At 41.3% G+C, this 22,747-nt stretch overlaps 2 protein-coding genes across 7 annotated transcripts; one reads left to right on the top strand and one right to left on the bottom strand.

The window, feature by feature from the left end:
• Positions 1-9,702: 9,702 nt before the first annotated feature.
• LOC134092061 (coatomer subunit zeta-1-like) lies at positions 9,703-14,348 on the bottom strand. The gene is made up of 9 exons (XM_062544863.1): positions 14,314-14,348; positions 13,860-13,928; positions 12,294-12,375; positions 12,073-12,164; positions 11,895-11,950; positions 11,710-11,787; positions 10,884-10,935; positions 10,537-10,575; positions 9,703-10,289 (listed from the first exon to the last, which is right to left on the bottom strand). The coding sequence occupies exons 1-9, from the start codon at positions 14,329-14,331 to the stop codon at positions 10,242-10,244; spliced, it is 534 nt and encodes a 177-aa protein (XP_062400847.1). The 5' UTR covers positions 14,332-14,348; the 3' UTR covers positions 9,703-10,241.
• Positions 14,349-14,957: 609 nt separating this feature from the next.
• hnrnpa1a (heterogeneous nuclear ribonucleoprotein A1a) lies at positions 14,958-22,238 on the top strand. Of its 6 annotated transcripts, XR_009940250.1 has the most exons (13): positions 14,958-15,088; positions 15,930-16,046; positions 16,149-16,295; positions 16,431-16,641; positions 17,464-17,556; positions 17,788-17,868; positions 18,646-18,711; positions 18,812-19,000; positions 19,114-19,239; positions 19,813-19,880; positions 19,964-20,012; positions 21,961-22,043; positions 22,128-22,238. XR_009940250.1 is itself a non-coding variant. In XM_062545542.1 (11 exons), exons 1-10 carry the CDS (start codon positions 15,077-15,079, stop codon positions 19,872-19,874), a joined length of 1,104 nt encoding a protein of 367 aa, XP_062401526.1. In that variant the 5' UTR covers positions 14,958-15,076; the 3' UTR covers positions 19,875-19,880; positions 20,439-20,907. The 6 variants fall into 6 exon arrangements, 2 of the variants coding, with proteins under 2 accessions (XP_062401526.1, XP_062401527.1); XR_009940248.1 differs by lacking the exon at positions 19,964-20,012; XR_009940249.1 differs by lacking the exons at positions 21,961-22,043; positions 22,128-22,238 and adding an exon at positions 20,439-20,907.
• The last annotated feature ends 509 nt before the right edge of the window (positions 22,239-22,747 follow it).

The following is a 22,747-nucleotide window of genomic DNA, read 5'->3' on the forward strand; positions in this document are numbered from 1 at the left end:
TGGGATTTAAACAAATCCAGTTTAATTCAACAAAATCCCTTGTTCTGTTTCTAGAGCAAGTAGTCACAATTGCTTTACAGTAGTGGTTTGATTTAGCTTTAGATTTTTACAGATACTGTGATTGCCATTGGCAGCAGACAGTGTTCCTGTCACAGCTCTGATGTTTTTCAGCCTGCCATCTGAGAAAGCTAGAGGCATCACGAGTCCCTGCCAGCCCGACGCTGTCGACCTTGTTAAATGGGCGTTCTGACTGAACGTTCCGTTCCACCAGAGTGGCATTCTCACACCGTTGTTCCCGTCCACAAACCAAACCTCCAAAATCTCATTCCAAACCAGGGGGAAAAAGGCAGTGACCTTGCCTCCTAAGTGTCCTCTCCAGTCCATAGACCTCCGCGAGCCATTACGACTAATAACACACACACACACACACATATTTGAGCTTCATCGGGAAAGCCTGAGTACTGATGGGGGAGGCAGGAGACTTAAAATGATTAGGACGGAGGAAGGGAAGGGAGGACAGGACGAGAGCAAGTCAGGTGTGTCCATTCAGCAGAGCTAGCATCTGTGGCCTCTGCGGGGAGAAGGCACAGATGACTCCCAGGAGCTTCGGCGCTATTGTTCTCGGTCACTGTTGTCACCTTCAGCAGCAAATTAGGGTTTATGGTGATCCTCTCTGAGGGATGCTTTCTTTAATTAGGGCAAGTTGACAGTGGGGGAATGTTTCATTTTAATTAAGCACAACACAGAAATAGATTGTCGAGTTGCTACCTTTCGCTCAATCTCGATTGATACCATCAGGTTGTACAGATAAGGACATTATTTTTGTGGTGAAGCTGAAATTGATCATGATTTATAATTCAGTGCTTCATTTAGGAGCAGGGGAGTAAATCTTGCTCAGATGAATAGGCTCCAGCACTGGGTCCTGGAATCGTGGCTACAGTTAAAGCAAATAATGTATACGGTATGCCTCTGTTTAGAACATAGTCCGCTAAAAGTGAAGTTATTCTGGCAATTGTCTACCATATTATAGCATAAACACTATATATATTCTTTGATAAATGTCAAATACTGTATTTCCTTATTGGATGATTGTAGATAAGTGGCTTCATCGCTAGGCTTCATATAGCACAAGCAGTGGTTTTAAACTCTGCACCCTAGGGCTTAATGCCATGTCTTGGTCTTTCTTTGTCTCTTTCCCGCTCTCTGTTTCTGCCCCCTCTCTCTGAATATGCCATTGATGTCTGATTTACTGCTCTCCCGAGGCCTCGAGCACTTAACACAGAGTCATCCTAAGTGAAGTAGGAGTTGTTCTGGACAGAGGGGGGTAGGAGTGCTCAGTATGTGGATATGTAGCGGTGTCCATATGTCTGGCTGGTTTCCCTAGGTGAGACACATTTGAGGGTACCATGAGGTTATTGTGAGATGCACTTGTGACTCTGATGGCCCTTGGCCTGTGTTCGGAAATGAGGCTAGAGGGAGATAAAAAAAGATATTTTCCACAAAAAAAGGCTAATGTTTCATGTTTTTAAACACATTCCTGCTCATCTGTGGATGAAGTCCCCCTGTCTCCCGATGCCCGCTTGATCCGAGATTCCACCGAAATCCCCCCACGCCACTGTAAATCACCCATAATTCCCTTAAAAGCACCCCTTATCTCCAAGGCTGTCCCTCTCTACGAGGTCAGAGGTCTCCAGCTTGTTTAATGTTTAATTAATAAATTTATCAGCGGATGTGTTAATGCAGCAATCCGTCAGGCGTCTGGCAGCTCGGCCGTCCGTGTTAATTAATGACGGTAGTTAATGAAGCAGATGTGCTCGGGGTCTGTCTGACTGTAGCTCTGCATCTCCTGATCTCAGTGCACACACACACACACACACACACACACACACACACACGTCCCCTATCATACACTGCTCTTTGAATGCTTCCACAGAGGTTTGGAAGCACACTCCCAGAACGGAATGGGAACTGTAGTGCACATTATTTGTATTAACATTAATGTGATTGCTACATATAAAGCTAAAGACATTTTGACCTCCAATACAGAGTAGCAGCATGTTACATTTCTGTTAGAAGTGTACTTCTAAACCAGCTGTTTCATTACAATCTCTTACAATCAATCTCAATGGGCCTTGCTATGGTAAAATAAACAGGTGAACTTATTATAGCCACCGGTACTGTATATCACAAAGAAACACACATACACACTCACTCTCTCTGAATTGAGTCAAAAGTTCAATCAGTGTCGTTTCACAAACAGTTTGTATTCGCCAAGGTAATCCAGGTCATGGATTTCATACAGACACATCAGCAATCATGGCATGCGCTTACAAGTTGACAAGATTTGCAATGCCCATGAACCCCACATTTAGTTGTTTACTATTTGCCATTAACTTGCTAACGCTCCCCTCACAAGGGATGTATGGGCTATTCAGTGCTGGTGGCGGAGTGTAATGAAAAGATATAAATTAAAAGGCATACAGTAAAGATAAAAGTACCATCGTAATAATGGCTGCAAACACAGCTCATAAATTATGGATGGCCTCCGGTGCATCAGAATAGGGGTCTAAAGAAGAGTGGAGGGGGGTTGGGGGGTTGGAGAGATGGAGGGGGGAGGGTGAGGGGTGGTTGGAGCCATTTTGGGAGAGGGGCTGATGATAGCCGTGCTACAAAATGGAGTAATGAACATTAACTGTATCTTTACTGTATCTCAAGTGTTGCATTGATGTGTTCTTTGTGTGTGTGTGTTTAGAGAGAAATTGCATTGATGTGTGTGTGTGTGTGTGTGTGTGTGTGTTTTAAGAGAGAAATTACATGCATTGTAGTATTATAATGACTTGCAATTGTAGTATTGTAATGACTATTTGCTAAACGAAAAGCACAGATAGGTCAACAGGTACTATACTAAATCATTTGAATGATAACTGGAGAGAGGGTAAGGACTGTAAATATTACAATCAACAAGGTATGTCCTGCTAAGGCCATAATAGACCGACAGACAAGCACAAATGGGCTTGTGATTGACAGTGGGTGACGACAGTGTAATTGACCTGAGGAAGCAATCAGACATCAGAGATTATTTGATGTGTGTGTGTGTGTGTGTCTGTCTGTTTGTGCCTGAGTGAGTGTGTGTGTATGTGTGGATCCACGCAATAATGAAGCCTTGTTAGTAAATGTCAGTCAACAGAAATTTGAGAGATAAATTTGTTTGAGTGCTGACATACTGGATGTTCTAATGATTAAATGGAAAGGAATACCGTGATAGGATTCCTATCTGTGCTGTGTGCATTCTGCTGTAACAGCCTTTCAGATTATCCACAGTGTTTTGACACAGGTATGGACGTTTTGGTCTTGAATCGGTGACACACACAGCTTGTGACCACAAGATGACATTGTTCGAGAGAGGAGAACAGGCCGATATCCAGCTGCAGTGTGCTGCAGCCGCCAAGTATTTCATCTCGAAAATGAAGGATTAGGAGGCCAGATTGAATTTGACAGGTGAGTCTGCAGTGCTGCGTGCCTCGTTCTCATGGGTCATTGAAGGTATTAAAGGGGCATTGGCGCTATGCACTATGCATTCGTCTCTCTCATTCTCTCCTCCTTCCACCTCCTCTCTCTGACTCATCGCCTCTCGCTGACATTCTTGTGAATGCTATATTCATCTTGTGTACTCCTAAGGACTATATTTAGCACTTTTGAAAGTGATCACTTGCATTAAGCAACCATGCGTTGTGGATTACTTTGTGGGCGCAGCCTTGTCTTTCATGTCCTATTCGAAAGGATGACTCAGCATGCTACAGGGAAAGCCTAATAAAGGTTAAAAATTCCAAATATCCACGTGAGAAGAAAGCACCTTGGAACGTTGCCCAGTATCAGGAGGGATAGAATAAAGCAAAAGATCTGATTATGACTCAGAGAGAGAGAGAGAGAGAGAGAGAGAGAGAGAGTGTGTGAGAGAGAGAGAGAGTGTGTGTGTGTGTGTGTGTGTGTGTGTGTGAAAGAGAGAGAAAAGGGGGAGGAAGGAGGGAGCGGCTCAAAAAAGCGAGAGTGAAGAGGAGGCCCTCCTGCTCCCCAGGCTTCCCGAGTAACTTGCACCATAGCTCACCACCCACACCAGAGGGGAGGGAATTTAATTTTGTATGAAGTCATAAAACCTGGTATATACCATCACAGCCATAAAGCATGTGCTGCCGTCGCGGGCCTTTGTCCACACACCTCATTTGAATTTCTATTTCATAATAGTGCTACAGGAACAAGAAGAAGGCGTTTCAGGCCCCTCTATTTTTCTTCATTGTTTGATTCCATGCGATTATTATTTACTCACCTCAAAAGTGCAAGTGTTGTGTTACTGTTCAGGAGCATAGGACAGAAATGCACATAGAAATGCACATGCTGTAAAATGGACGCAAGGAAGTCTATGTTCATGCACAGGCTTATCAGTCCAATCACTAGACTGGTATGATGCACACACAAACTCACAAGCAGACCCTTTTATTCAATAGTACAACACATAACTCAGAGGTTGGAAATGGAAGAAAAGCCAGCCCGAGAACTTAGTTTCCTGCATTAAAATGGACTTCTGACATAAGGATATATTAGCCTGTCTCTTCAAATCTAAGCAATTTACTCAACCCATATGGGTCACAATGATACGAATGATGTAATGACGCCGAGGGTGTGTAAGGCATTCAGTAATTCTGCCCCCAATTGTGGCCAAGCAAAAAGGCTTTTATGTTTTAAGACGTCATGACCATATTATTTATTTCGTACGTAACCTCAACACCATTATCCATATTTAATGAATACGCTACAACATATTTTTGGTAATGGCACAGTGAACAGCCTCCATCTTGTTCCCTATTGCAGTGTTACGGTTTTGGCTGTGTGCAGTGCAGACGTTATGTTTTCGTCCATCTTCTGTGAAACTGCAGGGTATTTGCACTGGACACAATGGCTCGTCGTGGCTCTTTTGAAAGCTGAATGAGGCGACTATGATGCATGCGTTTCCAAACGAGAGGCGAAGCGTCTTCACAAAAGCTTCACACAGGAGGACTTCTGCTGGCCTGGAGAATACTGCAGCACTAAATCACGTGTGCGCGTCCAGTCCTCCCAGGGCGGCTCCTCGTCCCTCTGCTCATCTATCCTCTGCATCATCCTCTATCTATCTCATTCTCCCTTTCAGTCTCTCTACATCTTTTTCACATTCCCTCTTTCCTTTCACTCTCTCTTTTCTTCCCATCTCCTGAATGACACAGATTCCTATACCAGCTTTTTCCTATACAGTCCCCAAGCTTCCTTCCATTTTTGATGTGTTATTATTTATTTTATGTGATGTATGATTTTTGATTTACTCTGCATTACCCCGTCTTTATCGCTTCACTTCTAATTTCTAGATCTTCTGTTCTGTGTCCCGCTCCCTCTCTCCCCTTTGCAATCTCTCTCCAATCTTTCCTTGCTGACGTCAAGACCTAGGTTTACCCCCACGCCCTCCCCTCCCCCCCTCCCCTCCCCTCGCGGGACAGTGGTTTTACGACCGCAACCCCACACTGCTTCTGTGTCCTATCAGCGCCAGGGTCGTAATTCACCTCAAAGAGAGCCAGCGGCGAATCACAGTACGTCCATAAATTCCCTTGTCAGGGCTCCGCCAATGGGAGCCCAGCATTAAATCACCGCTGTCAGGTTGGCGGCCAATGGTATGGCGGCAGCCGTAAATCTGTCAGGTTGGAGGGGGGGGTCTGTTAATGTCCGCTGCATTGCTGCTAGGGAATCCACTGGGGGAGGGGGAGGAGAAAGAGGGGGTGGGGGTGAAAAGGGGTAAGGGAAAAAGGAAAAAATGAGGCCTGCAAATGAGAGCTATGCATGCCTGTCATGCCACTGCTTTTAAGGGTGAGAAGAGTTTTTGCTTCATTCTTGTGCGCACTGATTTAAGATCTATGCCAGCGCTCGAGTTGGAACATGACAAAAGAGATAAGACAGAGGACACCACACACATCAACTCACGTTGGTATATGGATCATACAAAGAGCAGGAGTGAATGTTACATGGACATCACCTGAGCAAAAACCAGGCCCGAGGCAATATCTGTGCATACCACAAAATCTAATCACTGCACTGTGAATGAAAATGATTGTTCATGGTTCCAAGCAGACGTATTATTTGTATGATGGCGGTGACAATAAACATTATATTAACAGTTTATAGTAAAATCATCATTTCACCTAAATAAAATGACAAAAATGATTATGAACAGACTAAACCAAATGAACAGAACAATAACCATAACCATTATCATATAGCCTACAAACCACAACCAGGAAAATTAATCAGTTGCAAACAAGGTCAATTCTTTAGATGCATTTTGAGGATCTCAAAACTATCGCTAGAACAAAGAGCATTATGTAAATCTTTTCACCAAGGAGAAGTCACAAAAGAAATGATTCTTGACTGTGACGTCTTTAGTGTTCACAGAGGGCCAACATAGCAGACGCTCATCAGAGGAGGGTGGCGGGCTGGAGGGGACCTAGCACTGGATTATGGAATTGAGAGGGAAATGAAAGGAAAGGAAGACACAGAAGGAAGTTCTTATAAAATATCAGCACAATTATCCTTTATTCTCCTTTAAATTACTATCCACTAATTACATTTCTCTACACTGAAAACTGTTTAAAAATGAATTTACATGAAATAGGTCAATGGCACTGTGGCAGAACCAGCATTAGTCCTGATTAATATTTGGCTGCTGGCACCACCCGACACTTCCTGGTTTTACTGTTGCAGTTGGGCCAGGAAAAGGTGCATGGCAAGAGGCACAGTGCAGCTGTTTAGGTCATTGGCTCAAATTATGTTTTCCCAAAGTCACTCTCCGGGCTTGTGCAATGAGTTAGCCAGTCCCTAAGTATCATTCTCTGTGAACTTCATGCTCTTTGTGGCAATTAGTTTGACACATGAGTCGCTATATTTGTGCTAATTGATAACTGCCCAAAATGCCTGAAATGATGTTCATTTTCACCCGAATGGCAGCTTACTCTCATGCCTATGTGACTTCTGCAGTGTCCCGGCCCCAGTGTCCCCTCTACAACATAACCCTGTTGGATGAACCCTCCCTTACTCTTTTTTTAACCAACGCATACCAGAAATAAGGGAACCATATTTAGTTTTTTCTCTTTTTTTTGCAAAGCATGGACCTGCAGAAGCAGTGCTAGTGCATGGATACAGTTACACTGACTGTTATCATGGTACAGGCTTTGGAGGCGAGCTGCGAAACTGAGTTATGGTCATTATGCTGTAATGGGGAGGAAGCGAGGGGGGAGCGTGAGTTGTTCTTGGCCTGCTTCCCGCTGGAGCCACTCGCAGGGCAGTGCGAGCGCGTGCTAAGCCACAAACGGCCCTCGCGACGGCCATAAAGAATAAAACTGAAAATTCTGAGTTGTTGCCGACGACGGTATACTGAGATTGGCGCAGTGCCCGGTGACGACGAATAAATACAAACACGGCTGCACAATGCATGCAGCAACACGTTTCGCAAACCTGATAAGTTACGCACAAAGGGCTTGTCTCTTCAAGCTCAAACACAGTGTGGTTGTGTTTGTGTGTGTCTTTCAGAGGCAGGGAACTGGATGTTTAGTCTTTATCAGGGTAGAAAGGTTTGCACAGCTTCCGAGTCAAGACACAAATGGCTGAACAGAACAGAATAGAACACACACACACACACACACACACACACACACACACACACACACACACACAAACACAAATGTACCCTCCCTGTTTTTGTTTAGCGCTCAGTGTAAAATTCAAACAGGTCTCTACTGCTTCAATGCTTTCAGTCCCTTCAATCCCTCTGAATTATTCCTATAATAATACACAAATATACATCATTCTCACAAATAAACTTCAGAGGACACAAGTAACCCTAGTTATTCTCCACTGGCTCCCCATAGTGGCCAGGATTAAATTTAAATCTCTCACTTTGGCCTATAGGGCACTGACTGGATCTGGTCCCTGCTATCTTAATTTAGTGATCAAGATGTATATCCCCAACGACCCACTGCGGTCTGTTGTGTCGACCAGCCATAAATGCTAGGTCAAATTCAAGACTATTTTTCATAGTGGATCCTTGTTGGTGAAATGAGTTGCCCAGTGCTCTCCAGTGCCTTTCAAGGCATATCTGTTCAACATGCGCTCAGTTTATTAAGCATTTCTTATGCGTTACGGTTTATATATAATAGCATTTATTTATTTTCACTAGCCTATTGATTGACTTGAAATTGTTGTTTATTATTGCTGTTCTCTTTGGTGTAGTCTTACCAACTTTTTAAATCGTTAACTGTTAAATTTAACTATTGTTATTTGTATGTCGCTTTGGACAAAAGCGTCTGCTAAAAATCATAACCATAACCATAATTTCAATAGAGAGTTTGAGGCTCTGTATATAGGCTACATTTAATGGACTATTTATCAGAGGGAGTTAAAATGAATGCAGGAGTCAGCAGGACCCAGCATTTCCCTAGGAGCAGGTGAAGAAGCACGTCCCCAAACCTGGCACTTCAGTGATAAATTCCGACTGGTAAACACACACGCAGCCTTGCTGTCTAAATTTAGACAGAGATGCGATTGCCTTATCTTGCACCCCCAGTCCCAGACGCTACAAAACCAGGCATGCGATGGACAGGCAGATGCTTAGAGGAACTGCACACACTTGTCCCTTCCCAGGCAGTCTCAGATTTCAGGTTTTACGTGCGCCCTCAATCATCCGGTTAAGCATGGGACGAGTGTGCCCCAGTCACTGTGTTGTTACCTTGGAGACGGTGCTTACGCTGGCTGCTTCTAGATGATTGCTAAATGCCAGTGTACATTTTGGGATGCAGTGGTGTGTGGTGAGACTGCACGTGGCAATGATGACGTATTGAAAAATGAAAGTTGTTACTTGGTAGTTGAATTGCCTAATTCTGTGATTTATTTTGTTTGTTGGTTGCTATCCAGGACGTAACATAACTGAAAGTCAAACTAAGTTTCCTTGGCTATGGCAAACTTTTTAAAAAAGTAATTTATCTCAATAATCCTCTTTTAGTAGAATACCAAAATAATCAATGTTAACTAGGCTACTTGTTTTACTATTTATTACTGAGACATGATTGTGTAAATATTTGGTGTTTGTCACTTGTAATAATATGTACAGCCATTGTAAAAATATCTAAACACATAGAGCAGGCCTATGCAGCATTACTTCTAAATATTTGGACCCTGTGACAGAATGTAACATTGGACACTCCAATGATAACAATGCTGTCCATGATGTTCTATGGGGGTCCTCTGGCAAAACAGGGCCCTGTCCTAACCCTCACTCCCATATACACATATGCAATATTGGGCACTATATGCACACTACAATATTGCAGACACTCAGATGTTCTCATGGAGTATTATTTTGTTAGAAATATATTACAATATATTGCAAAATTGTGGCACAGCAAAGTGTATATTCCATAATGTATAATTCCATAAAATAAATGGAGGTGTGTATTACACGAGTAAAGTGTTGTTTATGCGTTAGACAATATCCCACACTTGCAGATCATACCCTCTTATAGCTTTGAGACTAAAGGAGGTCTGATGAAAATCTCCCTCTTACAACCAGTAGATGGCACTGTTGGTTCCATCATCTACTGGCAGACCAACCTCCACAAACATGAGAAATTATTGAGAATTCTTTCACATTTATTAACAGTTTATTTTTCATCAAGGTATAAACAAGGCCAAGTGACACACAATGCACAATGATTTGTATACGGTTCTTGGAGTTCATAACACACAGACATACTGAAGGGTTACACTTCAGTTCCACTTTTCACAGTTACCCACTGGCAATAGCAGGGCAGAAAACACATATCTCTATACACTGAGAAATGGGAAGAACAGAGAACTATGTATCAGGGTTGTTGTCAAATATGACAAAATAGTAATTATGGAGTATTGCTTACAACAGAAGGAGCTACTTAGGAATACCTTCTTACTGGAAACAGTTCACAAACATAACCAAGTATATAGAGGATGACTGATGTCCTCTAATGGATAATTCAGTGCAATGATCTCTGAGATATACAGAGGCATGAATACAGGAATGTCACTGTGTGTGTGTGTGTGTGTGTGTGTGTGTGTGTGTGTGTGTGTGTGTGTGTGTGTGTGTGTGTGTGTGTGTGTGTGTGTGTGTGTGTGTGTATTCAGTGATTATGGTTCCTACACTACCGCAGTAGTGACCATTTGATTTGTTCCTTTGCCGACTGAAGCACCTTTAAAAACAAAGAAGATGGTGAAAAGAAATTAGATTTCCACACATTGAAGGGAATGCGTCGATGCTGACTGGACATAACTACAGTATATTCATAAAGTTATAGAGTTAGGAGAATTATTGATGAGTGACATAATCGACTACATCCAAATTATTCCAAATTAGACTGCTCAAACAAAATCTGGTGTGAATCACATGTGTCTGTGTAACAGATAAACCACAGATAATAGCAGCTGAGGTCCTCTTACCTGAGTCACAGTCTGTTCTGTCAAAGGAACATCGTCACCCTGCAAAGAAAGCGAATGTGAAAGCTCTGTAGTCAAAATTTTCCTGAGAATACAGACAGAGGCAGACATTCCTGGTTCCAAAGAGTAATAGTCCTGCCAAGTATTTGGTCCAACCATTTTGGAAACCAGCTCATCCTAATTAGCTGCCAGGCCAGGTAGATCAGATAATTAGAGATATCACCTGTGTTAAGTGCAGTGGTAGAAAGAATATATGGCATGACTTCTACTCTTTGGAACTAGGAATGTCCGCCTCTGGATACAGACATATGACAACAACAAAATATCATTGGAGAGATAGCGCTGCTTACCCTTAATGCTACACGATAGACAACCTGCTGTGGGTCACTCTCTAGGATGACTCTAAGCATCAAGAAAAGAAAAACCAGGGTCAGGGAATACAATACAATACCATAAGAAAGCATACAACTATGAAAGAGGAGACAGGCAGACGAAGGACGACCAGGCAGACTAAAATAATTATATAAAATGAAAACCTGACAAACTTGGATTGTTGATGGATAAGATATTTATGACAAGATGTACAATGAAATAGTGTCATCATTTCAAAACTATGTTTTGTATCTCCTATGCTAACCCTTTAACATTTACTCAAGGAAATAACTTAATATTTTCAACACTGTACAAACGTGTAGTAGCATCTATACAGTGGACCCTCGTATTCAGAACCATTTTGTTGTTGTTTTTAGTTCAGCAATAAATGCACAGTTTGCGTACATGAACAGTACACATGAACATAAATGTAACAACAGTTAATAGTTCTTCCATTTTGATTAGTCATCTAACCCCCTGCCCTACACAACTATATTAAAATCCACATTCTGAGAGACCATGCACAGTTTGCAACCACTTGCACTTGAGACTTTAATATCCAATTGTATTTATTTTTTACTTGTATTTCTATGTGTGATATATGTTTATATTATGAATAGCTGCTGTAACACCATAATTACCCTTGAAGTAGTTTTATAACTTTTTATAACTTTTACTCTTATGTTTTCAGTTAGATGTGACAATGAAAGTCATTGCATTGTTTAACACGTCAAATGTTTTTTTTATTTTTTTTTTAAATCTGTGAGGTGAAGCCTTGGTTGATAAAAAAAGAACAGGTCCTACCCTCCATCTACAATTTCATCGACAGCTAGGAACAATCCTTCCATGTTCTCTAGCAAAGCTCTTCTTTCCACATTCTTCCTGTTGGGTTAAATAATAGGGAACATTTTTATGAAGTATTAACCTCAATGAGGGATTAGCATACAGAAGTACATGTTGGAGATTGGAACATACATAGAATGACTTACCTCAACATTTGACTGAGAGAATCAAACAGGCAGTTCAGGACAGACATCAGCATCAGCTGATGAAACAGGAAAAATCAAGTTATATTATATTTATTTTTAAGTTATATTTTTAAAAATCAAGTATATTACAGCAAATAATCAAATGGGTGTCAGTTGATTTGTTAATGGTTGTTTTTACCTCATTTTCATGTGAGCTTCCAATGACATAGAAGTATAAGTCTATATTACTCTTGTAGACCACGGTCAGTCCTTCTAAAAGTGCAATCTCACCTGGGGAGACAGATGCAGCATTGTACGTGATAGAGCATACTAGTGAGTGTAAATGGTTAATGGTCTGAGACTACAGAGATAGTCAGATTCTGAAGTGTCTGAAAGATAAATGATTAAACAGTAACTTACTGTCTGTACGGTGAGTCTTGTTGAAGATGTTCTTTTCAAATGCTTTCTGCTCCTTTACTGTAGGGTATGTGTCATCATAATACTACAGAAACGAGATAAAGTAGGGCCTACATGATCTCTTGAAAACCCACTCTTGTCAGGGTCAGGGATGGACAAAAATACATCTAAACGTATTTTAAAATAAAATATAAAATACCGTAATTTTAAGTGTATCAAAACAAACCAAAAAATACAGTAGCCACACCATGTATCAAAATAAAATACTGTATTTTTGTAAATACTAAAATAAAACTCTATTGATTAAGTGGACACTGTTTGAGCAACAGCTTTTCTCTGCCTATGAGACATGCCATAAACCTACAAATAAGTCAACCGATCAATTATGCTGACCAGCCTGTTCCATCTCATAGCCTAAATACTGTATCAGAGATGCACTCAAAAAGTCACAACTGAGCTGAATCCAGAGTTCTCGGATACTACACTGTGTAACGATGTTGATCAGGAAGGATCATGACCCTTTCAGTTGTTTTTTAACTAACTGGGTGGGTACTGTGTAAGTGCTAAATTGTTATATTATAAGTGTTATATTGGCTCCAAGGGGCATAAAGATGAGGGTTTTTTTTATTGTGTTGCTTTAGGCCAGCGGTTCCCAAACTTTTCCCCCCACATACCACCCTCTACATCCGTACCCCCACCATCTGACACATTAAAAAGTAACACATTCTACTGACGTATTCCAGGCATTTAACAAACCACCCTTTTTTTTTTTAAATGATAACATAGCCTACTATACAGTTTACAAATTATATCCTTTAATGTTATGTTTCCATCATTATGACCTAATTCGAAATGATTTATTTATACATTAATTAATTACAAAAGATTTTAAAAGTTCATTTTGAACACCTCTCCGCCATAGCCCTTTTCATCTTGTGTACCCCAAAGAAGCAACTTGCATGCATGCCACCGGTGGTACCAGTTTGGGAATCCCTGCTTTAGGCGATAAATACATTTGGCAACTATTTGAGCAATGTTACCATAATTACCAGTTCCATGCATAGCCTACTGACAGATTGATTAAAGTTCTCAAGAAACTTATGATTAGAGTTCTAACGGAACTTGAGGTTGAAACTTGAGGTTGGTATGAGAGGGAGTACATTGCATGTGTGAGCAACCGTTACTCATCTTGCACTGGATCATCTTCCTCAATTTCAATATTCTGATCACAACTCTGACTGGTGCTGGCTTGCCCAGAGGCTACATTCATTGTTTTGCACTTTTGGTTTTACCACAAATATTTGCAAGTAGCCTATGTTTAAACTAAACTACATGTCAATTAAGTTTTTGATACAAAATACAAAGCAATTGTCATCAACCTAATAACAAATTACAAAATATTATAATGAACTAATCATTAGCCTACTACAAAATGAACTAGCCTACATATTTCAAATAGGCCTACTGCCCGTCCCTGACTTGTGGTAGTAAATGTTGTACATGAAGGGAATAGTCAAATATGTACACCACATGTATATTTAATATTGTGAGGATCTTAAAATAGCATACCTTTGCATACAGTCGTTCACCATCATTATCAAGAATGAGTACTGCTTTTACTGTGTACAGTGTGGGTTCCTGGAAGCATAACAGAATATCAGCATGGAGTTGTTAGTTGCTGCATAATTTTTTTTCTTATGACAATCTCTGGACATTTAAATTCAGAACAATGATCCATCAAATTATAGGAGCGATAGGTCAAATGTCAATCTATCATCCATCATTCCTTACAATAATAATAATAAGCCTAATAATGATGATATTAATAATAATAATAATAACAGCCCCCTTTGGTAAGCTCCGCTTAGGCTTCTGCCTCGTAGAAAGTCCGTTTCGACAGAATAAGAAACGTTGAAAGTATTACGTCTGAGGCACACACTTAATACAACATATTTTATCATTGAAATACCATGCATTATACTGACTAATCATTAAAATATTCTCATTTAAAGGGACACCATACCAGGGCGAACGAGTCCATCTTTACTTCCTTGATGACGTGAACAACCTAACACGTTCTTCTTCTTGCGTTCTACTATGTAACACATGGCGCAAAGCTCCCTGTCGCCATCTGTCGTGAGAACTATGAAAAACTACTATGGACTGGTGAAAGAGCATGCATTTGACTTATTTGATTCCCCTTACTAATGTTACTGTCTAAAATCTCTACTAGATCTGTCGTCCAACAAACAAACAAGCAAACAAACAAACAAACAAACAAACAAATCTAGTGGTTGACGCACTGAAGGCTATCACAAGGTGAATTTGTGAAAAATACACAATCCTGCAAAGTACAGCTCTTTGGTGCCATCTATGTGAAAGGCATATAATACAACGTGACATGTTGCAGTAGCAAGTTCACTGGTTGACAGTTGAAATCAAACTGGTTTTTATTAAGGAACTAGTCTAGTTAATGAAAAAATCTCACTTGTTTTTGCTTTAATCTGTGCAAAAATGTGGTACCAACACAGGATGTTCCACTAGGCCTATATTTGTTTGTACTGAAATGTGTACACAACATTATAATTGATTTGCAATAGTTTGATCCAATCAACTTCCAGCACACTTTGGCGGGTTTTGAACCTCTCCAATCATTATAATACCACTCACTTCACTGAGCCAACTGCTCCAGTCAAACTGCGCATTTGGCGTAGCCAAAAAGTGGGTTGGTCTGCAAACGTTGACTCTGTAGTAGGCAGCTGAGGACAGTGCTGAGCCGTACCACCATGTCCAAAGAGGTATTTACTTAGTTGTCTATTAATAGGTCTGAATAAATATTTCACCATTGTTTTCAGAATGGTGATTATGCTTTAGCACTGTTTGTAAACATGCATGCGTAGCGTTAGGTATGTGTAGCCACAGCCCGACTTCGTGTATTTTGCTGGTTAGCTAACGTTAGCCGTAGATGTTAGCTTGGATAGCAACCTTGGAGTCCTATTGTTTCATTTGCTTGTGAATAGTGGACTTTTTTGTAGAACTTAATAATGCAACAGTAGCACACGCAGTTTGGGGTTGAGGGCTGGTGGAGTACATCACTTAAATTGTGGTAGCGTTTGGTTAATGTTAATTATAGCGTGTTTAAGTCGAATGCGCCATTTTACACCAGCAAATGATAACTAGCCTATCCGCTAACAGTGTTAGCTGCTACCTGGAAGTCGGCTTTGCAGTATTTATGGCCAGGTAGAGTTAACGTCAACTAACGTTAACAGCCTGTCTGCCGTCGAGTGAGCTTCAGTTTCGCTTTTATTCTCGAACACTTTGGCATGGACAATTTATCAGAATTCAGTTGGCTGGTAAATTTGCGGCCCACATTCGTTTGCATTCTCTCGTAGCATGAAAATGGCGTCTTGAAAATGGCCGACTGTTGCTTTCGGTGAATGCAAACCAAATTAAAACATTTAGCAGTGGAGGTAGCTGGTGAAGATAAAGAGAAAAAATAGTTTTTTTTACATAGGATGGTCGGAGCTTTACAGTAATGCAGTATTCTAGCTAGCTGGACGGTGCATGGGAATCTACTATCTATCGAAGTCTACTGTTCTCATAAAGTGTCGTGCTAACATTACGTTCTTTCATTCATAGACTCCTCGTGAACCTGAGCAGCTCCGCAAGCTGTTCATAGGAGGGCTGAGTTTTGAGACGACAGACGAGAGCCTTCGTGCACATTTCGAGCAATGGGGGACCCTCACGGATTGCGTGGTGAGTAGATTTTATTGAGATGAATGTGGGAGGTATTCAGGGTGGCTGTTATGTCTGTTTTTTGTTACGGTTCTTAATATAATGTAAATGACTATATATTAGGTCATGAGGGACTCCGAGACAAAAAGGTCAAGAGGATTTGGGTTCGTGACCTACAGCAATGCAAAAGAAGTTGATGACGCCATGGCTGCCCGTCCACACAAAGTGGATGGAAGAGCAGTTGAGCCCAAGAGGGCTGTTTCCAGAGAGGTATTCACTGTTTCCAGTCAGTTTCAATATGACCAGAAACTAGTGCTGATGCACAAGATATTTCAAAAAGGGATTCGTTCAGTCAATTTTTCATGAAAGTTTGTTTTATCATTTGTTTTTCTCTTGCATTTACAGGACTCATGCAAACCAGGAGCACACACAGCAGTCAAAAAAATATTTGTCGGAGGTATCAAGGAAGACACAGAGGAGCACCATCTACAGGATTACTTCATACAGTTTGGAGAGATTGAAGCCATCAACATCATGACTGAGAAGAACAGTGACAAGAGGAGAGGGTTTGCCTTTGTCACGTTTGAGGACCACGACTCTGTCGACAGGATTGTCAGTGAGTGGATATCTTGGGTTCCAAGTATTTGTCCTTTTAAAGAGAAACTATGCAGGATTGGCGATTTCATCTTAAGTTTCGGTTTCGTTTTTCATTTTCGCTCGTTTTATGCTTGCATATTTCTCTGCAGAGCTTCCCCGACAGCTTTAGCCTGTATATTTATACATATATAGGCTATATATAAATATATAAATTGCAAGCGTGGTTCTTGTTCTTTATGCGTCTCAGCCTTCCAGATGGTCTCTTTAAATTGATCTGATTACTAAACTTAGCAACAGGTATGATGAGCCCACATGTGGCAATACACCTTGATGACTAACCTTTAAAGCTTTTCATCAAACTTAAAGTAAAGAGGCCTTGGTCCGTTTGTTCTTGTGCATTTGTAAATTTCCGAAAACTGGCCTGAAGGATGGAACACTCCTGCCTTGTCTGAAATGCATTAGTTGCTGCACATGTTAAAGGGACACTTCACCGATTAGCATTAAGCTTTGTATCTTTAGAAAACCAGTCATGTTTTTGAATGGCCGTGCATCATTCCCTCAGTTTGCCCTGAGATGGGAGAAATACGGATTTCAATGAAATCCATGAATAGGACTTACTGCTTTCAATGATGTAAAATGATGATTTTTAAATCAGTGAAAGCAGGAAGTCCAACATTGAAATCCGTATTTCTCCCATCTCAAGGCAAACTGAGGGAATGATGCACGATCATTCAAAAACATGACTGGTTTTCTAAAGATACAAAGCTTAATGCTATTAATGTGATTGGAGCAGTTGAGTCAAATGCACTTCTAATACTTTTTGCTGCAATTTTTTTTACAGTCCAGAAGTACCATACAGTGAATGGCCACAACTGCGAGGTTAGGAAAGCCCTGTCACGAGAGGAGATGAACAGGATTGGAATGAGCCCAAGAGGTAAAACTGTTTTCGTTGGTAAATATGGGTGATCTTTGAATGTAAACATCCACTTGTAGTTTGTGATATTTATTTATAATTTCCATTCATTCAGCTTTGGGACGTGTGGCTTGGATGGCCTGTCTTATTTTTTACTTGCGTGTCAGCCATAGAAACCAGACTTATTTGTAGTCGGTAATGTAGTCTGAACTTTGCATTACATCTGCACTAAAGTCCCCATTCCTTGTCCAGGTGGCCGTGGAGGAGGAGGAGGAGGAGGAGGTAGTGGTGGTGGAAACTTTGGAAGAGGTGGTGGTGGAGGAGGATATGGAGGTAAAGCTATTTAAATGGAATTTACAGTATTCATTGGTTTCATTAGGTCCCTTTCCACAGGTGTATTAATCAAGCACCATGTAGTCTGCATTGATAATCAAGGTGCTTGATTTTATACACCTGTGGAAAGGGACCTGTTGCATTGTGTATTTAGCCATTGACAGGACAGAAGCGTATAGTAATGGCAGTTGTCAGACATATTGGTGTGTTTCTTGGTAGAACATGAGCAGAAATGTAAAACATGCGGCTTCAGAAAATAAAAGGCCTTCCACATATTATTTATAAAGTGGTTAGTGGCGTAGTGGTTTAGGAGCTGGGCTAGTATGCACTGGCTTGAAAAGTCATGGGTTCAATCCCTGGCTTCCACCGTTGTGCCCGGTAGGTAGGTAGGTAGGTAGGTAGATAGATAAATAGATACACAGGTAGGTAGATAGATATACAGTATAGATGGATATCCAATGGAAAATTCAAGGTCCAAGAAGCTTAGACGTCACACAACATAAACAGGATGATAAAATAGGAAAAAACCCACATGAATAATATGGACAATAAAAGATGATGTTATTAATACAATTATAATTAAGTTGCTCTGAGGACAATATAATCTTGTGTAATAAAATTTAAATCAAAGTCACTGTGGCTTAAAAGTGTATGCTAAATCTATCAATGTAATACACCAGTTGATGAGTGAAGTTAGACTGTTACACCTGTGAACATGAGACACCAAGAAAGTTGCTGTTTTTCCTGAGACTGTTTGCTCTCTAACCTTGATTACAGGTGGGGGGTATGGAGGTGGAAGAGGGGGCTATGGAGATGGTTACAATGGCTATGGAGGAAATGGTGGTAAGTTCCAGAGGTTGCCATCTTTAGCAATCATGTCATCACTTTATGACGCATCATAGTTTATACGTGCCAAGTTAAACTGAATAATGTTTCTTTTCAGGTGGCTATGGCGGTGGAGGTCCTGGGGGCTATGGAGGCGGTAACCGAGGTTATGGAGGAGGCAGCGGAGGAAGTGGTGGCTATGGCAACCAGGGTGGAGGCTATGGTGGTGGTGGCGGCTATAATGATGGCTACAATGGAGGCGGCGGCGGCGGCAGTGGAGGCAATGGCAACTTCGGCGGTGGTGGTGGTTAGTAAAGCTTAAGAGATTTCCTTATCAAAATGTTGCTACTTCTCAATACCTCCCAAGCACTTTGTTGCTATATCTAAACGGGTGTTTACTTATCCTGTTTGTCTCTACAGGAAACTTTGGAGGTGGTGGCAATTATAACGACTTTGGTAACTACAACCAGTCATCTTCCAACTATGGCCCAATGAAAGGTGGTAACTACGGAGGAGGCGGGGGCAGAAACAGTGGCCCATATGGTGGTAAGTCGTCTTGTGCTTAACCATCTTACTCAATGTTGATACCCAACGGATACATCTCCACACCCCATTAGCTGGGTTTCCATTCAGTTTATTCACACATTCGATACACATTCATGGAATTCATGTTTCCCTCCACTGTGATTAAAACTGGACAGTCACCTAATCAGGGAAGAGTTTTGTGGGACCAAAAAGAAAGGTCTTGAGGGCTACGTAAACCCCCTTGGTGCTTGATGCAACAAATGTAAATATACTGCTGCCATCAACTTAAAATCACATATCTATGGAATGGAAACCCAGCTAATATACAAGATCTCAATCTCCAGAGAACTCCTCTTGGAAGTCACATAGAGTAGTTTCCTCATGTCCTTTAATGCTGGAGCTTTTTAAGTGAACTTGACTCTGACAGCTTAGTGTCTTCATATCCCCATCGCTTGTCCCTTGCGTTCATATTTTGTATCCAATATGTTCTGTCTGACGTTAAGTCTAAGGGAGCAAAGTGTTGAGTGTAGCATTAGCATAAATGTATCCCAGCCATCCACTAGTATTTAAGAGAACTCGCTGGCCATTTTGTAGGTGGGTATGGTGGAGGATCTGGCGGTGGCTATGGAGGAGGCTCCGGAGGCCGACGATACTAAACCGTGGTAAGCATCGCCCCTATCAGTGGGCAATTAGTACCCGTACTTCCCTTAAAAACCAACACCACCTCTCTTTCACCCTCGATTAGAGTGCTTGGTTCATCCATGACCCTCTGAAACGTTCACAGTAACTCTACGGTGAGAATGCTTACATTGGTCCAAATTGAGATGGATAACTTGTTTTATTGTGGTAGGACCATCCCTGACCATGCCTGCATTTTATGATGCTGTGATGTGGATCTTTGTAATTGAATAGGGATGGGGGAGGGGGGGATCCAGCAGCAAACTTTCACTATCCACCCAAGCTAAGATCTGCTAGAAGAAATTATGAATTGGGCAGTTTCCAAGATTCCTCATTATGCATACGGCAATGCTTTTCTGCTTCAAAGTTCAGTCCTCACTTGCTAATGACTTCTCTTGTAGCTTAGCTGAACTGAAGGTTTGCTTCTGCGGCTTGCGTCCTCTGATCCCCTATGCTTCTATTATTTTCTGAAATGATGAGAGGTAGACCTAGGTGCAAAAGTGGTAACTGTGTGTATATGTATGTTCCGTATTGTCCAACAGGCTACAGTGCTTAGGAGAGGAGAGCCAGAGAGGTGACAGGGAAAGGAGGAAAGCAATGAAAGGAGCAAGGAAGCAGGTTTACAACCCTAGATCTGCTCAGCCAAGCGGTGTGGTGGATGCTAACGCGTCCGCTGCACGAAGAGATGTGTACAATAGGGGAGGAAAATCATGTGGGTTGGGCGAGGGAGGGGGAGGGGGAGAGGGAGGATCGCATATGGAAGGAAACACCAGTTTATATCTTGTTTTTGTCTCTTAACCTCTTATTTGTAAAAGAAAAAAAAAGCTGTCCTGCTAGTTATTAGCTTTCTAGTGTTTTGCTTTTTTTTTTATTTGTCTTGTGAAGTGTAAGGCATTCCAATAGGTCATTGGTAGGGTTTAATTTTGTTTAGAGAACTTATTTTGCATCCCCAAGGGTGTGTTTTAAATGTAACCCGCCGCGAATCAAGATTAAATAAACGGCTTCAGTTTTTCCTTTTTTATTTAAATGTGTACGTGATCACTCCTCGTTCTTCCTCTTTTGCTGTTTTTAGTGGTTGGTAATGAGGCTGTGTTTGAGTCGCTGCCCAAAAGGCATAACCTCCAGCTTTTGACCTGCCACCTTTATGCTCACTGTAGTTGTAGATCATGTACATGACTCACTTCATGCATATGGTGAAGTACCTTAAAAGGGAGGGAAGGGCTTTTCAACTGAATCTAATTTGAAACCACCTTAAATTCCTGCTTGATTTCTGCTGTTTTGAGCACATAAGCGCTCTTTTGCATGCTAGAACTTAGTTGGTTATGCCAGTTCCTTCTCAACCACGGAGCATCATGCTTGAGAAAAGGAAAAACGACAGGACAGCCCACTCCTAGGACCCTAGCTACCAGACCAGTAAACTGCAAGTCGGAGGCAAGCTGCCACACAGGACAGCGAGACTAGCCAATGAGAGATGCCGAGCAAAGATGCTAGCCAATGGAAGGAGACCAGCTCAAGGGCTAGCCAATGGAAGGAGCCAGCTGAGAGGCTAGCTATTGGGAGACACCAGCTGAGGGAGGGAAGTAGCAAGATCCTCGCACGGAGCCAGCCCGAAGCAGGGGCTGAGCAAGTCTTATTGAGTACAAGTGGTTGCTCTTGAAAGACTAGCAAATGTCAAGGTATTTTATATACCCAGACTGGTAGGTAAGAAGAGAACTTTTAAATACACTCTTTTATGTATGGTGTGTTTTTATTCATTTATTTTATCGCTATGTCTGGTAGCAGTCTAGTCTTTGCCTCTTAAGATGGTTGATGCTTGACTGGCTAGTTGAGACAAACCTCGACTGCTATTATTATATGGTGTGTGGTGGTGGTTGATTTATTACTAAGTGCGACTGAATCCACCTTTTACATTGACTCCAGTGTGTGACTGCGGTATGGTGGTTTTTAGTGCATGAAAGGTTATGTGGTCAGTACTATAGAGAGCAGACTCCTTTTTTGTGTCTAACTTCAGTCCCTTTCTAAATGCATCAGGTTGTGCTAAATTTAACCTTTCCCATTTTCTAGATCAAGGCTGAGTGAACTGGGTAGCTGTGCTTGACCAGTTAATGAATGTTGCATACTTGTGGACTGCCCATTCCATTTCAGTGGTAAGTAATAATGTCACTTTTTGACCATAGACTTAGACCATGGATTTTTTGTCCTTTCATAACCTTTACTTTTTTCTGTTCTAGGGTTTTTTGTTGATGGACCAAATGATGTCTGCTGGATTTTTAAACCTTTTATGCATTTTAAAAATGTTTTAATACATTTTGCAATAAAATTGCAACTTTTAAAAAATAAAAGGACTGTGTTGTGGTTGAAAATGGGTGTTTCCTGAGGCTACCACCAGGTGTCTCACTTTTGGTGTTGAGAAATTGTTCAATTCAACATCTCCGAGCAATGTGTGCGTCTACATTTTATTTATTATTTGACTAATGCATAGTCATAGTTTTTAACCTTTTGACTAATGCATACTTAATCCCAGCATTAGTGTTAATGTTGTGTATAAAGGTAAAGATGAAATATTTAAGATTATCCACAAATCTACCCCTTTTAAATGACCACTTTTAAAGAGTCACTTCACCCCATAACTCCACCCACTTCACATTTCTGAAAACGGCTTTGAAAATGGGCGAGACGTTTTGTAATTTGGAGAGAGAGTGCAGCACTGCTGCAACCAATCAACCATGGTGATTTCGTGTCAATCTGGGAATGAGTGCTGCAGACATGGCTTATCACAGGTAGGCTAATCAGGGCAGCAGGTGTTGGGGCGTTTCAGTCCTAATTTGTAACGACCCGGTGACGTAGTGTC

This window comes from Sardina pilchardus, chromosome 9 (assembly GCF_963854185.1).
Source record: "Sardina pilchardus chromosome 9, fSarPil1.1, whole genome shotgun sequence".
Classification (NCBI taxonomy): domain Eukaryota; kingdom Metazoa; phylum Chordata; class Actinopteri; order Clupeiformes; family Clupeidae; genus Sardina; species Sardina pilchardus.

What these genes read in the sequence shown, in the direction of transcription:
- LOC134092061 (XM_062544863.1), bottom strand. An exon ending in GTGAACGACTGTATGCAAAG is followed by an intron (nt 12,376 to 13,859) that starts GTATGCTATTTT and finishes TCGTTTCTGTAG; the next exon opens with TATTATGATGACACATACCC. An exon ending in GATGAAATTGTAGATGGAGG is followed by an intron (nt 10,936 to 11,709) that starts GTAGGACCTGTT and finishes CTTGATGCTTAG; the next exon opens with AGTCATCCTAGAGAGTGACC.
- hnrnpa1a (XM_062545542.1), top strand. An exon ending in AGAGGGCTGTTTCCAGAGAG is followed by an intron (nt 16,296 to 16,430) that starts GTATTCACTGTT and finishes TTGCATTTACAG; the next exon opens with GACTCATGCAAACCAGGAGC. An exon ending in GATTGGAATGAGCCCAAGAG is followed by an intron (nt 17,557 to 17,787) that starts GTAAAACTGTTT and finishes TTCCTTGTCCAG; the next exon opens with GTGGCCGTGGAGGAGGAGGA.